The sequence below is a fragment of the Hibiscus syriacus genome, unplaced genomic scaffold, assembly GCF_006381635.1.
Source record: "Hibiscus syriacus cultivar Baekdansim isolate YM2019G1 unplaced genomic scaffold, ASM638163v2 tig00110505_pilon, whole genome shotgun sequence".
NCBI classification, from domain to species: Eukaryota; Viridiplantae; Streptophyta; class Magnoliopsida; order Malvales; family Malvaceae; genus Hibiscus; species Hibiscus syriacus.
The window spans coordinates 1,353,406-1,368,606 of record NW_024062765.1 but is presented as its reverse complement, the minus strand read 5'-3'; the positions used below and the strand labels follow the sequence as shown (position 1 = coordinate 1,368,606).

At 32.6% G+C, this 15,201-nt stretch overlaps 1 protein-coding gene and 1 pseudogene across 1 annotated transcript; both read right to left on the bottom strand.

Annotated features, from left to right (window-relative positions):
- Nucleotides 1–4,349: 4,349 nt before the first annotated feature.
- On the bottom strand, nt 4,350–5,874 carry LOC120129897 (annotated as a pseudogene).
- A 5,584-nt stretch (nt 5,875–11,458) lies between these two features.
- On the bottom strand, nt 11,459–12,476 carry LOC120129898. The gene is made up of 2 exons (XM_039147291.1): nt 11,638–12,476; nt 11,459–11,500 (listed from the first exon to the last, which is right to left on the bottom strand). Exon 1 carries the CDS (start codon nt 12,398–12,400, stop codon nt 11,765–11,767), a length of 636 nt encoding a protein of 211 aa, XP_039003222.1. The 5' UTR covers nt 12,401–12,476; the 3' UTR covers nt 11,459–11,500; nt 11,638–11,764.
- Between the last annotated feature and the right edge of the window lie 2,725 nt (nt 12,477–15,201).

Genomic DNA, 15,201 nt, shown 5'->3' with positions numbered 1-15,201 from the left:
TTTGCCCTTTTTCTTGCTAGATTCAGGAGCTTGGTTATGATCTACACAAGCATCTATTAATAACATATACCATACCAAATGTTAGTATATTCCCTAACATTTATACTTTAATAATACTCAAAAGTACTATTATTTCAATTTCTATAACAATTTTAGCCTATCTTATATTTCCAGGCTCAATAGTATCGATACCCCTACCATGTTATCGATACTTCTATACTATGGTATCGATACTTTTTTTTAGTATCGATATTACTACATTATGGTACCGATACTCTTTTTCGGTATCGATACCATTTTTACATTCTGTTATCCATGGTATCGATACTTTCCCTTTTAGTATCGATACTACTTGAATCGGTACCGATAATGTTCGTCACATTTCTACACATTTAAGCCTATAGTATCCGTACTGTTCTATCAGTACCGATACCTTTACCCATATTTACCATTTTTCAGCCTAATTTTTACTAAATTTTCCCTTAAAATCTCTTACTTTTATCTCCAACAATACTGTTAACTCTTCTTTACTTAACCCAACTAATTGTACTTCATTTAACCTCTTATAACATCTAAAATATCCATAGAACATCTCAATTCACAAATCATATCACTTTATCTAGCATGTTTTTACTCATATCTAAAGCTTTTAATCTCTTATTTACTTCTTTGACAAATCAAATATACTAATAAACATCAATAAAAACTCATATTCCAACATATCCTTCAAAACCCCATTTTCTTCAATCTCAAATATCTCAACCATCTCCTAGTTTTAATCTTACTTAACCATTCCTTAAGCTTCCATAATATTCATTGTTCCAATAACAACCCAAAAACAAGAGGAAGAGCTGGTTAAATTAAATCTTACCTTTGGCTATGGAGGATGGTCCTTGCACGGGAAAGAAGAAGAAAAAAGATAACTTTCTTGGTTTTAACTTTACCCCTTTTCTTCCTAAAATCCCTAATAAGGAATGTGTAGACACCCGTTTTTGTCCAGGCCAAAATTATTATTATTATTATTAATTAGTTTTATTACATATGATTGCAGGCCAATCCAAGTTTAACAAATGAGGACCAAAACAAATACAACCTAGTAGCCCAAAGCAATACTCAGCCCACTCAATAATTGACCCGACCCGAAGACCTAGTTACATCATACCCAGATCCATACCGGCTTAGTGACCTGACCCAATGCAATTAGGGTTTCTAACCCTAAATTTATTCAAGCGCTGCCGTAGAGGATTCAACTCTTCAGCTCCCAGACCGGCGCCTGAGTTACCATTTCGACTCCCAGACGTGAGCCGAGCCAATACCAAGCCATCGAGCCACCACCGACGAGACATTCTGCACAAATCCACCGAATCATCATCAAAGTCAAAAATAAAATAAATCTTACCTAAACCCCAAAAAATATGGGATTTCTACCTACCGAATCAATCATTCAACATCCAATAATCATGCATACAAAGACAAAACAGAGAGAGATTAAAAGAATGAAGGCATTCGAAACAAAAAGAAGAAGGAAACCATAAGGGGATTTCGAAGAACACAGGGGACTCGAGAAAGAAAGAAAAAAAGTCAGAGAAAAAGATTTGGGTTTGGGAAACCGAAATAAAAAGAAATAGAGAGCGAAACATACTTGGGTTCGAAGAGTAGGGAAGCCGAAGAGGTCATTGGTTTTCCAATTTTTCGAAAGATAAACCCTTTAGATATAGGGTGTTAGGGAAGTTTTTAGGTCGAGGTGAGGGTGTTTTTGGGTTGAGCGAGGAGAGAATGGTATTCGGGGAGTTTTTTTTTACTCCCTCCGGTTACCTTGCACCGCTGTGCGCCGCCACGAGAACCGTCGCGGATGTCCTTGGCGACGGCAAACTTTTATTCCCCAATGAGGGGAATTTTTAGAGAAATATTTTTTCTCTCTCTCTATCTCTGGTAGAAGAAAAGGAAAATGAGAATGAAATGAGGAAGAAGCCTTGTTTTTGGGCTTATATGCGCCAACTAAAACGACGTCGTTTTGCCCAGGGACATTCATCATAATTTTAAACGTAGGTAAATTATATTATAAGGGTCTCTGTGTTTTGTAATTTTTGAGTATGGGCATTGGTTGTATTTTATTTATTTTTATTTCATACCCATTATTTCTAATGTTTATATCTTGGTCACTGGGCTATTTATTATTATTATTTTGTAAATTTAAAGAAAAAATAATTTTATCTACATAACAATTCTATTTCAACATGAAATCCCACAAGTCCAGCTAATAACAGCTACAACACTATTTTCCTTGTGCATCATTATTTTGTGGCCCCCATACCCCATCAAACTTTGAAATTGAATACAACATCATGCGTTTAATGTTTGATTTAATATGGGACAGTCACTTTCTTATAGTAAAAAAAAAGGAATGCATATTTTAATCACATCACCTTTAACTTAACCTTGCATCAATCATATGTAAATATTTTATTTTAATTATTGTTTGAGCATTTGTTTTAATTAATGTTTAATCCTTTATATTTATGTTCATTTCATTTTAATCCTTAAATGTTGTTTATGGGTATTTGCATTTCTAGTACTTCTAGTTGTTTAAAAAGATTATTGAGGTTCTGACTTGTTTATGTATGTTGTTTAGTATTTTAAATTTTTTGTTAGTACCATTTTAGTCCCCAAAATTACAGAATGTATTTATTTACTTATTTTTTTATTTGTAATTGGATATATTTCGTTTTCTTATTTATGATTGAATCCTTTATTAGACATATTTATTTTACATATTTTGTAATTATATGTAAAAATGAAAATTTCATTATAAGAGAAATCTACGAAGACATCTCCCAACTACAAGGGAATGTGTCTTTACGAGGATTTTTTTACATAAATGTATTTGTTGTTAATAATTTTCTTTGTTTTATGTTTATTTATTTTGATTATTTTTCACTTTTATTTTGTTTATTTTACTTTTGTGAAATTTGCGAAATAATATCTGTTGTGAGAGGAATCTATGAGAAAGTCTTCTAACTATAAAGGAAGTGTGTTCCTGAAGCGTGTTCACACTTTTTAAATAAATTCAAATAAATAAAAGGATCATAATTTAAATATATTTTCGAGATTATAATTCTCAAAATTTAAACGTATAATCGTTTAGGTACCAATTTTGAGCGTTGTGGGGTACTAATCCTTCACCACGTGTAACCGACTCCCGAACCTGTTTTAATCGAATCTTTGGTCATTTTTGTCTTAAAAATGATTTTTCTTAAAATTGTTTTAAAAAGACGTTTTTATGTATTCAGCCTACCTAACCAAAGGTTGCTGGCGACTTTTTTTCAATTTTATACAAATCAATTCCAAATCACCAAATTTTCCAAAATTAAAGTTGTAACTGTTTTTAAAATAATAATTAATTGTTTTGTAAAAAAATTGTTATGACAGAATAAATTTTAAATTTATTTCTCCTTAAAGGACCAAAATACCCTCTATATTCATTCATTTATACAAATTGGTCTTAAACATTATTTCAATCATTTCCTATCTTTTTATAATTTATACAAATAAGTCTTCAAATTTTAAATCTTTTCAATAAGGTCACTAATATGATATTTGGGGTATTACAAATCATATTTTAACTTTATATTCGATTTATAATTTCCACTTCCACGACAATATATAAGCGACTAATAAACAATTTTTGGGCTTTGTGGGGGTGCTTATCCTTCCCCACACGTAATCGACTTCCGAACCCTTAAAAATGAATTTTTGGTAAACGCAGACCAATTTTTGTCTTAAAAAATAATTTTTCTTACAATTGTTTTAAAATACGTTTTTAGGTATTCAACCTACATAGCTCAAAGGTCAATGGAGACTCCTATTCAATTTGATATCAAACCAATTCAAAATCCCCAATTTTTCATATAAAGTCATAACTATTTTTTTAAATAATATTTAATTATTTTTCAAAAAAATGGTTATTACATGTGTCCTAACACTAAACAGAATAAATAGCTCACATAGGCAGACAAAAATTAGAACCATAGCTGGGATGCATTCCAACTTGCCCATGCTTCTTTTAGGAGTGTGCTGTGTATGGAACAACAATATGCCATCTTCTTATAGTCAGATACAAAGTGTTAAGCCATTGCCATGTTTGCTGGGTGACCCTCCCAAAATTGATTTTTCACAACTTGAAGTCGATATGCAAGAGGAAGATGGCTCTCTTGAAAATCTTCCTGCCATAAAGAAATGTGATGAGTGTGTTACTCTAAGGTTTCTTGCCCACGTCTATTGGTAGGTTCAAGTTTTTCCTTGTTCAAAAAATAAATTAATAAAGTGAAATATATATAATTATGCGCCAATACATATCATAGCAAATAGTTATACACGATAGAGAAAACGAAGATGAGACGTCCGACTTATATTTCCCTACTGTTAATACAAATCTTCAAAGACATTTTATTTTAAGGTCTAAACGTAATATCCTACTTTCTTATACCATCACAACAACAATCTTTATCCTCGTTGCTCCCTTTTACCACGCTAGTTAATAACTAAGCTTCGAAGCACCACGGTCTCCACCGTCACACCCGGCCCAAAGGCAAGTAAGACACCCCACTCTAACCCTTCCATTATGGTGGCGGCGGTAGCTGCAGCGGCTCTGCCTTCTTCAGTTGTGTTCTTTCTCATCTCATCAAGAACAAATAACACGGTTGGACTCCACATGTTTCCGTATTCACTTAACACATGCCAGCTTGCTTTAAGCTTGTCATTATCTAATCCAAGTTTCTCTGCAATTTGTCTAAGAACAGCTGGACCTCCGGGATGAACTGCGTAAAACAATTTGTTCAAATCATGAATACCCAATGGACTGAATGACTCCATCAAGGATTGCTCAATGTGGTTAGCAATCACTTTGGGCAACTTTTTAGATAAATAATATGCCATTCCCATTTCACGTATTTTTGCTACTATTATTTCATCAGAGTCGGGGATAATAGCTTGTTTAGCTGATATAATTTGAAACAAAGGACGCTCCTTGACGGTGGTATCAGGGTTGGCACCCACAACCACAGCTGCGGCGCCATCGGAAAATAGTGCAGACCCCACGAGCACATCTAAATGGGTCTCCGATGGTGGCTGAAAACATCCTACCATGTTCTCTGAGCACACAGCGAGCACTCGAGCATCGACATTGTTTTCTGCCAAATCCTTGGCAAGACGAAGGGCAGTCCCGGCAGCAAAGCAACCCTGTTGGTAAAGCATGAATCTTTGAACTGAAGGATTGAGGCCAATGAGCTTAGCAAGCTTATGGTCGGCAGCAGGCATGTCGATCCCTGACGATGTGCAAAATATAAGATGAGTGATCTTAGAAGTGGGTTGCCCCCATTCCTTGATGGCCTTCAATGCGCTTTGTTAGCAAGCTTAGGGACTTGTGTTACAAGTATTTCTAGACGAACATCAAAAGATGGAGCCTTGTAGATGATCAAGTTTGGATTCTCGTTGATGATGTCTTCAGTCAAGTGCATGTAACGTTTTTTAATTCCAGATTTTTCACCTGTAAACACCAAAATCAATCGATTAAAGCAATTTAAGCTCATTCAAAGAACTAAATACAAATAATTATAACCTATTCATACTTACATATACGTCGAAACTTATCTTTCAATGGAGAATTATTGTCGGATTTTGTAAGTCGAAAATAAAAATCTGGGTAATCAACTTGGTTAAAACAGTTGGGTGGATGTGCGGTACCAATAGCTAGAACAACAGCCACTCCTGGGCGATTCTCACGGATTATTTCGAAGGAACCCATCTCGTCCAAGAGGTGTTGGGCGATTGCTAGTTCACCGGGGAATGTTTGAGAAATTGTATAATATATGCGTAGGAGAGATGATAGTAGTGATTGCCTCACATTAGGTACCTACTATTTATAGGTGTTAAAGCTAGGCAGTTGAGTTAGTTTCAATTGTTAGATGATTGCTAGTTTGGTTAGATAGCAGACTTTATATAAATATGGGTTTATACATTATTGGTGATGAATATACAAGTATTTTTACTGAATTAATTTCAACAATAGGTACCTAATGTATGCGTAGGAGATTTTTTTAAGGATATGCGTCGGAGGAATTAAATACGTACTATTTATACCTACTGCTCACACGAAATCGGCGCTAGAAAACGAAGAGCTACCACAGCCATGAACGGGAAAATAGGTTCGATTGCTCGCTACCCCAAATGGGTTAAACGGCTGACCATCTTAGCTTTTGGTCAGAACAAACAATCAAGCTTACCAAGCAATCTTACTATACCAGAATTTTGGTATCTTAAAGTGGTCACTCATCCTTTATGTCGACTACATTTTGCAGATGACATTTATAGTTAAATTTACTGATAAAAATATAAAAAAAAAATTAACATATACCAAGAGGGGTTAGTTGAAGTAGTAAGTAGTTTGATAACTTGCTCAAGTAAGGTTTCGAGTTCGAGTAATTGTGTTCGCATAAAATTCCTGGTAGAAGACTCACCCATCAAATTCAGGAGTACGATGCGGATAGGTCCAAATTAATCGAAGTCAAACCTTAGAATCAGGAGAGAAAATAATAAAAATAAAAATAATTTAATTGGGTACTCGAGATGGAGAAGCGCATGAACCTAATATTGCTTACTCATGTGCTCGTGTCACGTAAAATTGCATCTTAGAGACAAGCACATCAATAATCAAAATGAAAGATAATTTGTTTGTGCACTAGAAATGTTTGTAGAACCTGAACCTCATATTGCCTACCTCGTGAGATTGTGGCAGCTGCATGTTATGCTTTATATTAGTTATCGTCTATCCCAATAATTTTATTTTTATTTTTTAATATTATAAATTTTAACTTTGATATTTTTACCGTCCCATTAAATTTATTCATTTTAATTTTTAAAATTATTTCATTCAAAATATCTTATAAAAAATCAAAAAATAATGATATTTGTATTTCTCTTTTATCCTTATTTGTCTTATTCTTTTATAAATATCAAAATAAATCGGTCAAATTTATTAATCACTTTTTAGAGATCATAATTTTATCATTTCGCTCATTTTATATAATTTAATTTATGATCAAATTTATCTTTTTAAAATTATGCGTTTAATTATTATGAGACAAAAATTATAGGAAGGAGAGTATATTTTTAACTCTTTATTAATCCAACTTGAAGCCTGTAACATAAAGGGAATGATTTTTACCTTAACTCTTTGTTAATTCAACTATATAGTCCAATAATGGATGAAGGAAATATGAAAATGAAGAATAATGGGAGAAGATTGATGGAGAAGATAGAAATGATATTACCTTTGTCAAAACTCACGACACCCACTACTATAAATGTTCATATCTAGATTTTTCTTCATCCAAGGAGTTAATTACATAATAAATCCTTCCCTTTTTATTTTAATTTCAATTTCTTTCTTTGGGCCTACCATTTGTGCCCCAAATCCAACTCTACAAAACCCAAATTTCCTTGACTCCTCACTCGTTAATTTAAATTAATTTATACATTAGTTCAGGTCAGCTTGGGGTATTGACTTGAGGTTTCTCGGGTCATTACAATCTTATTGTTCAGTAAACTATTAGCGCTTTTTTTTTTTCTTTGGTCACTAATTTGTTTTAGCAATGCTAACTAGATTTCATTAATATAAGTAACGGAAGAAATTACAATTACAATGTACTCAAATATAAAGAAAAAAATAGAGATAATGATCACTAAAAAATTCATATATAAAACAAAAATATTAAAACCAAATAGCCTAATAACCTTCATAAAACTTCTTGTTTCTGTCGAACAAAACGCTTTACGAAATAATAAATGAGCAGTGAGTGAATCAAATAATTTGATAGGTATTTTCTTTACACAATTCTGATTATATCGATAAACAACCTTTTACCAAAGAGGAGATCTGACAATACATGATCACCGATAAACTAATCATAAAACAAGTGTCGTGAGGGTCTTCGTGCGAGCATCCATACGACCGAAGAGGTGTGCAAAAACGTACCAAAAGCCATAAGGAATATGTCACAAGAGCATAGAAAATGTGTGTCACTAGGATAGATATTCTTATTTAAAATTAAAAAATTTAAGAAAATGAAAGGACATAATATGAAAAAGAAAAAGAAAAATAATAATTATCGATGATCGAAAACTAATATTAAGATTGATATCACGGTCCATTAAACAAAAATGGGTAAACTATACGGGAGACCACCAAACTATAGTCACTAATAGATCTTGTCACCGAACTATTTTTTGTCTCAATTCGACCACCAAACTTTTTAATTGATTCAATCAGACCACTCTCCGTTAAAAAAAAACGAACTTGCTGACGTGTCCGTTAATAAAACTAGCATAATTATATATTTGGTCATTAATATTTACACATTCTATCAATTTAGTCACTATTTAATTCAATTAAATAAATTTAACTATCCAATTAAAACATGAGATGTGCATGATTGGAATGTTTTATTTATGAATTTTAAATTATTTAATTAAATGATTTTTTAATCAATCAGGTGATGACATGTGTCACCACCCAATTGAAATGGAAAATTGAAGAACAAATTTGTGCTCCAAGGGATTCAAACTTGTGTCTTTGGGGGGAGAATAGCTAGACTCCCAAACCGTTGGGCCAAAGCTCCCCAATGGTTCTAACTTACAATAATTTGTATTTGACTTGTACCGTTAAACAAATTATTTGGTTAAATAAATTTCAGTTCGATTAATAGTTACAAAAAAAATTCGGTTAATTCGATTCGGTTAATAATTTTTAAATAAATTTTGGTTCGATTAACGGTTAAGGAAAAATAATTTATTTTATTCAGTTAATTCGGTTAATAAATTTCAAATAAATTTCGATTCGATTAATGATCAAATAATTTCGGTTTGATTAATACGTAAAGAAAAAAAATCGGTTGATTTGGTTCGGTTAATAATTTTCAAATAAATTTCAGTTCGATTAACGGTCAAATAATTTCAGTTTCGATTAATGGTTAAAGAAAAAAATTCAGTTAATTTCGTTCGGTTAATAATTTTCAAATAAATTTTGGTTCGATTAACGGTAAAATAATTTCGGTTCGATTAATGTTAAAGAAAAAAATCGTTTAATTTAGTTCGGTTAATAATTTTCAAATAAATTTCGGTTCGATTAACAATTAAAGAAAAAATAATTTATTTTATTCTATTAACGGTCAAATAAATTTCGGTTCGATTAATGGTTAAAGAAAAAAATTCGATTAATAATTTTCAAATAAATTATTTTTTCCTTAACCGTTAATCGAACCAAAATTCATTTGAAAATTATTAACCGAATCGAATTAACCGAATTTTTTTTGTAACCATTAATCGAACTGAAATTTATTTAACCAAATAATTTATTTAACGGTACAAGTCAAATACAAACTGTTGTAAATTAGAACCATTGGGGAGTTTTGACCCAATAGTTTGGGCATTTGGCTATTCTCCCCCAAAGACACAGGATGGAATCCCTTAGAGCGCAAATTTATTCTTCAATTTTTCATTTCAATTGGTGGTGACATGTGTCACCACCTAATTGGTTAAAAATCATATAATTAAATAATTTAAAATTCATAAATAAAACATTTCAATCATGTATTGACAAGAACGTGTCATGTTCTAATTGGATAGTTAAATTTATTTAATTAAATTAAAATAGTGACTAAATTGATATAATGTGTAAATATTAAGGACCAAATATATAATTATACTAGTTTTATTAATGTACATGTCAGTATGTTTTTTTTAACGGAGAGTGGTCTGATTGAATCAATTAAAATATTTGGTGGTCGAATTGAGACAAAAAATAGTTCAGTGACAAGATCGACCATAGTTTGGTGGTCTCCTGTATAATTTACACAACAAAAATCAAAAGGAAAGAAGAAAAAAACACAAAAAATATTGATAGAAAACATAGGTTAGGGGAAAAGAGATTTGCTGGGATTGAAACTGGACCCTTAACATAAGTAACACTTAATTATTATATCAATATTATTAATTGCTAATTTGTTATGTGGTTGAGAAAAATAATATTTATGTTAAATTATTATTAAAATTGAATATAAATTTTTTATTAGATAATATATTTATATTTTTTATAAATATAAAATATTTTTTATTAATTAGGGATAAATATGAGGTAATATTTATCTAAAGATAACTCTAAATTATTTAATATTAAATATTCATTTTCTGATATTCATTATGCTTAAATCTGAGACAGGAAGGAATAATTTCAAATCAATTTAAAATTAAAATAAAAAAATAAAATAAAAGACTTTAATTACCAATGATGATTTTGCTATTTTATTTGAGCAAATTTTAAATTTTGGATTCACTTGGATATGGTCCAGTAATTTAGATTTTTGATTTTGGGTTTCGTTAAGTTTTGGCTTTAGATTTTGAATTTGAGTTTGGTTGTTGGATATTGAAATTTTAAGGGTAAATTACATTATTCATCATTTAATTATCTTTTAACTTCTATTTTGACCATTTCAGTTTTAATTTTCTAATTTAAACACTTAACTTTTGAATTGTTCATATTTTGATCCTCTAGATGACCTAGATTATAATATTATATTTTCATATGATTTGATATATTTTCTTAATATTTTAATACCACGTAGAATTATAATAAAAAAATAAATTTTAAAAAACCTAAATTATAGTCTTAAAATCATACCTCAAATTATATACAAAACCTTGAACCCCAAATTAGAACCACACCTCACTGTCATCATCCGCCGATGGGAGGGAAAGATTGTCGAAGGTGAGGCGCCGATAACGGTTCCAACCAACAGTAACAGTTCCAAGTGAAAGCCAGGAACCACTCGATTTAGAAACTACAGAAACTTGATTCATAAAGTATACACATCATAGAACGCATAGTTTCTGTTCTACCTTGAAGTTAACTAAGACAACACTACAACGGTTCCAAGTGAAAGCCAATTAACAAATCACATGCCAATATTTTGTCTTGTAGCTTCCATTCTAGTCTTCATGCTGTAGTATTCCCTGTAAGCTCTGTCTAGAGATTGAAATTCTACAAACTTTTGTCTCTGTGTTGCTTCAGCCTCAGCCAAGCTTAGTTTCATGACTCTACTCGTGTACTATTCTTCAATATTTTCAACCTTTGCTACTGCAGTTCGTTTCAGGCCTTTCTCTTCTCTGTTTGCTACTAATGGAAGGCAAAATCATGTTTCATCTTCACTCTATGGGTAAAAAAAAAAGCTGATAACTCTGCAATTACAATTTCTGAATCTGATCATACACTGGCTTTGCATCTGTATGTGAAATCTCATGTACCCATTGTACGTAAACATTTCGCATTACAGGAAAGATAATTTACACATTGAACTCCATTTTCAAACATGGCCCAAGGCTGGTGTTTTACCGCGACGCTTTGTTCTTCCTATTGAAGATGAAAGGCAAGCAATCCTTCCCCGCATGCCTGCATTAATTTAACATGAAAATTCAAATGTTATAACTTATAAATGATAAACTGGGATGGAACCAGGATTTTTATAGCAAGGGCCAGAGTGAATTTATAAATGATAAATGTTTGAAATTATCACTGTTATAACACACCTGCCGCCGGTATTGCTGACGCTCCCGCAGCTGCTGCTACGGCTGCTTTTGGTACCTCCACTGGTTACATTGGATCCAGAGCCGTCACTCTTGCTCGACCCCAATCTCTTCTTCAACCACTCTTTATCTATATGCTTTTACCAGATTCATCTGATACTGTTGGCTTCGGTGAAACTCTAGAATTATAATTTAAATTTGAACCATTCCTCTTCATCTTCCTCTTTGACACCAAGGAAAATGGAAACATCATTTTCAGAAGAAACCCTCCATTATCTATGCTCCCACTTCTGTTGATTTGCTGTTTCTTCTTCTTCTTCTTCTTCTTCCCCTTCTCTTCGCTGTATGTATCTTCATTGATGGCACCTCTCCCTCCAGCACAACTCTCCTGTTTCGGTTCAGCAGCCGCATCCCGGTGCTCCACAATATCTTTCAAGGTGAGTTCGAAACTAGACTCAGGCATTCTGCTAACCATTTCCATAAGCTCCCTTTGACCTCTAGCGATGGCTTGAGCTTGCGATGACGGCGATAAACATCGGTAATTAATGTTCTCTCCAGGCTGAGGAGTCGTTGAAGGATTAGTTCCCCATAAAGGGGGAGTAGAAACTCCAGAGTCATCTTCCATCACGGAAGTTTCATCAGCTCCCATGGTATTCCAACTTCTGTAATTTTGAGCAGTCTTTTGCACCCTGGAATCATACTTCCTCCCCATGTGTTTCGATAGACTGAAATCAGATTGGGGCAGCTTTTTGGCAGGACCAAACATGTTTCCTGGGGATGAAAATTGGTTTTGAAGGCAAATGAATGATTGAAGACTGCTTTCAAGGAAGGTGGGTGTTGAGCCTTTATCTTCACAAACTCGTTTAGTCGATTTATCCATGGATTTCAGAATCGGATCGGTTAGCGAACCGATCATGTTATCGGTTCACTGGTTTAATCGGTTGAACCGGTCTGATCGATCAGAAGAATCGGACGACGTCATAATTATTTAAAAAATTAAATAAAAATACCAAAAATATTTAATAAAAAATAATTTTTTATATCACAAGTCATATTCAAATCAAGTCATAACATATATAAGTTAAAAACTATAAAATCAAGTGAAACAAAATGATTCAAATTAACTACAACATAATATTTAAGGTAAAACATATTAAATAATAAATATAATTATATAACTATAATTAAAAAATAAATTTGGGGCTAAAAAAATCATAACAAAATGATATTGTTTGGTTTAATTTTTTTTAAAAACAATCTCACATGGGTAAAAACATAGAAAAGCATCCCAAAAGTCTAAAGAGTAAAATTATGAGAACAAAACAATCTCATATGGCTAAGAAACATAGAAAAGCATCACAAAAGTCTAAAGAGTAAAAATATGAGAACAAAACAATCTCATATGGCTAAGAAACATAGAAGAACATCCCAACTAACTTCTATAAATAATAGAGGTAATTTGTCATTCAAAATCATGGAGCCTTTTGGTGAGCATTGAGTGAACTATTCTTTCACTTCAATCAAGCTCGAATTTTAGACTTCAATCAAGCTTCTATTTTTTTTTTGAGTTTAAGTTTCAATATTATATTTCGAGTTCGAGTTGAACTTGATAATTTTTAGCTCGTGAGTTTGAGTCGAGTTGAGCTTACTTTTAAAGTTTTCAAGTTCGAGTCGAGCTCAGCAATACTCGAGTTCGACTTGGCTCGTTTAACAAACGACGTCGTTTGGTTTAATTTAAAAAAAATTGGCGGGTTTTTTTCAGTTTTTAGCCGGTCCGGTTCGAACAGTTCAGCGATTCTGGCCGGTTCACTAGTAGCGGTTCAATCGGTGTAGATTGAACCGGACTAAGCAGCGATTCCCGATTGAACTGGCCGGTCCAATTTTCAAAACACTGGATTTATCATTTTCCTCTAACAAATTGATTTTAATTGAGGGGTGGAATTGTTGGTTCGTGGGATCATAAAAGTCAATAAATTCTAGATGGCCATCCTTTTCTCCATATAAATATATTAGGATCTTTCGAGAAGATTTTGCCTTTGTTTTCTTTTCATGTAAGAGATTTAGAATAGAGAAAATAACTTCAGTGACCGAAAATACCTTATAATATACGATTTTAACCAATTTTTTTGGATTTGTGAAAATGACCAACAAATTCACAACGCGATCTCGAATTCGCAACGTGAACTCCAATTTCACAACTCAATTTTGAAATTCGCAACACGAATTTCTTTTCCGCAACGCGATTTTCCAAATTCGCAACACAGAAGTCAAATTCGCAAAGCGCGTTTATTTTCGCAACGCGAAATTTATTTTCGAATTCGAAACACAATATTAATTTCGCAACACAAATGTAAACAGTACAATCGTAACTCATAACCTAAAACCCTAAATCACAACTCAGCCCCATCTCCATCTCTCACTCTCTACGGCGTCCGTCCCCATCTCCGACGAAATTCGTCCCCATATCTAGCGACCCCCCTCTATCTCCATCTCTCAGAGCCACCCTCACAACCATTCACGGTCACAAATGGAAAATCAACCACCGAGGGTTATTTTTTTAATTATTTTTATTTTGAAAATTTTGTATTATTATTAGATTTTTCATATTTAAATTGATGATAAATTTACTGGTAATTTCAATATATAGATTAACCATTTCACTTAGATTGCTTAGTAAATTCATTCGGTTGCTGCCAATACTGCTAAGCTGTGTAGTCTTTAACCCTGTGAAGTTAGTATTTGTCTTTGTTTTGTCTTTTGGTTGAAGTAATGCAATTCATTCAAGTTTCAATTTGCAAAAGAATAGTTTTTGAAACTTAAATTCGCAACGTGAAAATGAAATTCGCAACATGATTTTAGTTTCGCGTTGCGAATTTAAGTTTCAGAAACTACTTTTCTTCTGCAAATTGAAATTGAATGAATTGCATTACTTCAACCAAAAAACAAAGACAAATACTAACTTCATAGTGTTGCGAATTTAAGTTTCAAGAATAAACTACTACTCTTTATGTTGTCCTTGAACCTGCACTAAACCTATATGTTGTCCTTTTAAATGTTTCTATAAGGGCTTACTTCTGGAATGTTATCTGATGCATTTTGTGAACTATGATAGAATAATGACTTGGGTAAAAATTGTGCTAGTTTGAAACATATTTGGCTTTGTTTTCACTGTTTAATATCATGTCTGTTTATAATGTATAATTTGTAGTTTTTGGTATATCTAACTTGGTATGTTTATTATTTTTGTTAGAAATATTTTTCGGCTTCATTGACTCTAAGGAATAAATTAAGCCTAGCCACTACAATTGTGTCGACACTTACACCTGTACAAAGAAAATTGTTTGAGGATACTTGCTTCGGGCCATGGCTGAAAGTACAACATCCAGGTGGAGATGCTATGTTGACCCATTTGTTTCTTCATACCATGACTAACGATATACCCGAGAGGATACAACGTGGTGATGAAGAGATATGGTTTCATTTTCTACCGGCGTATACTTGTTTTGGGCGGGAGGAGTTTTGCTTAATCACTAGTCTACATTTCAGAAACGATGAAGTAGGTCGGTA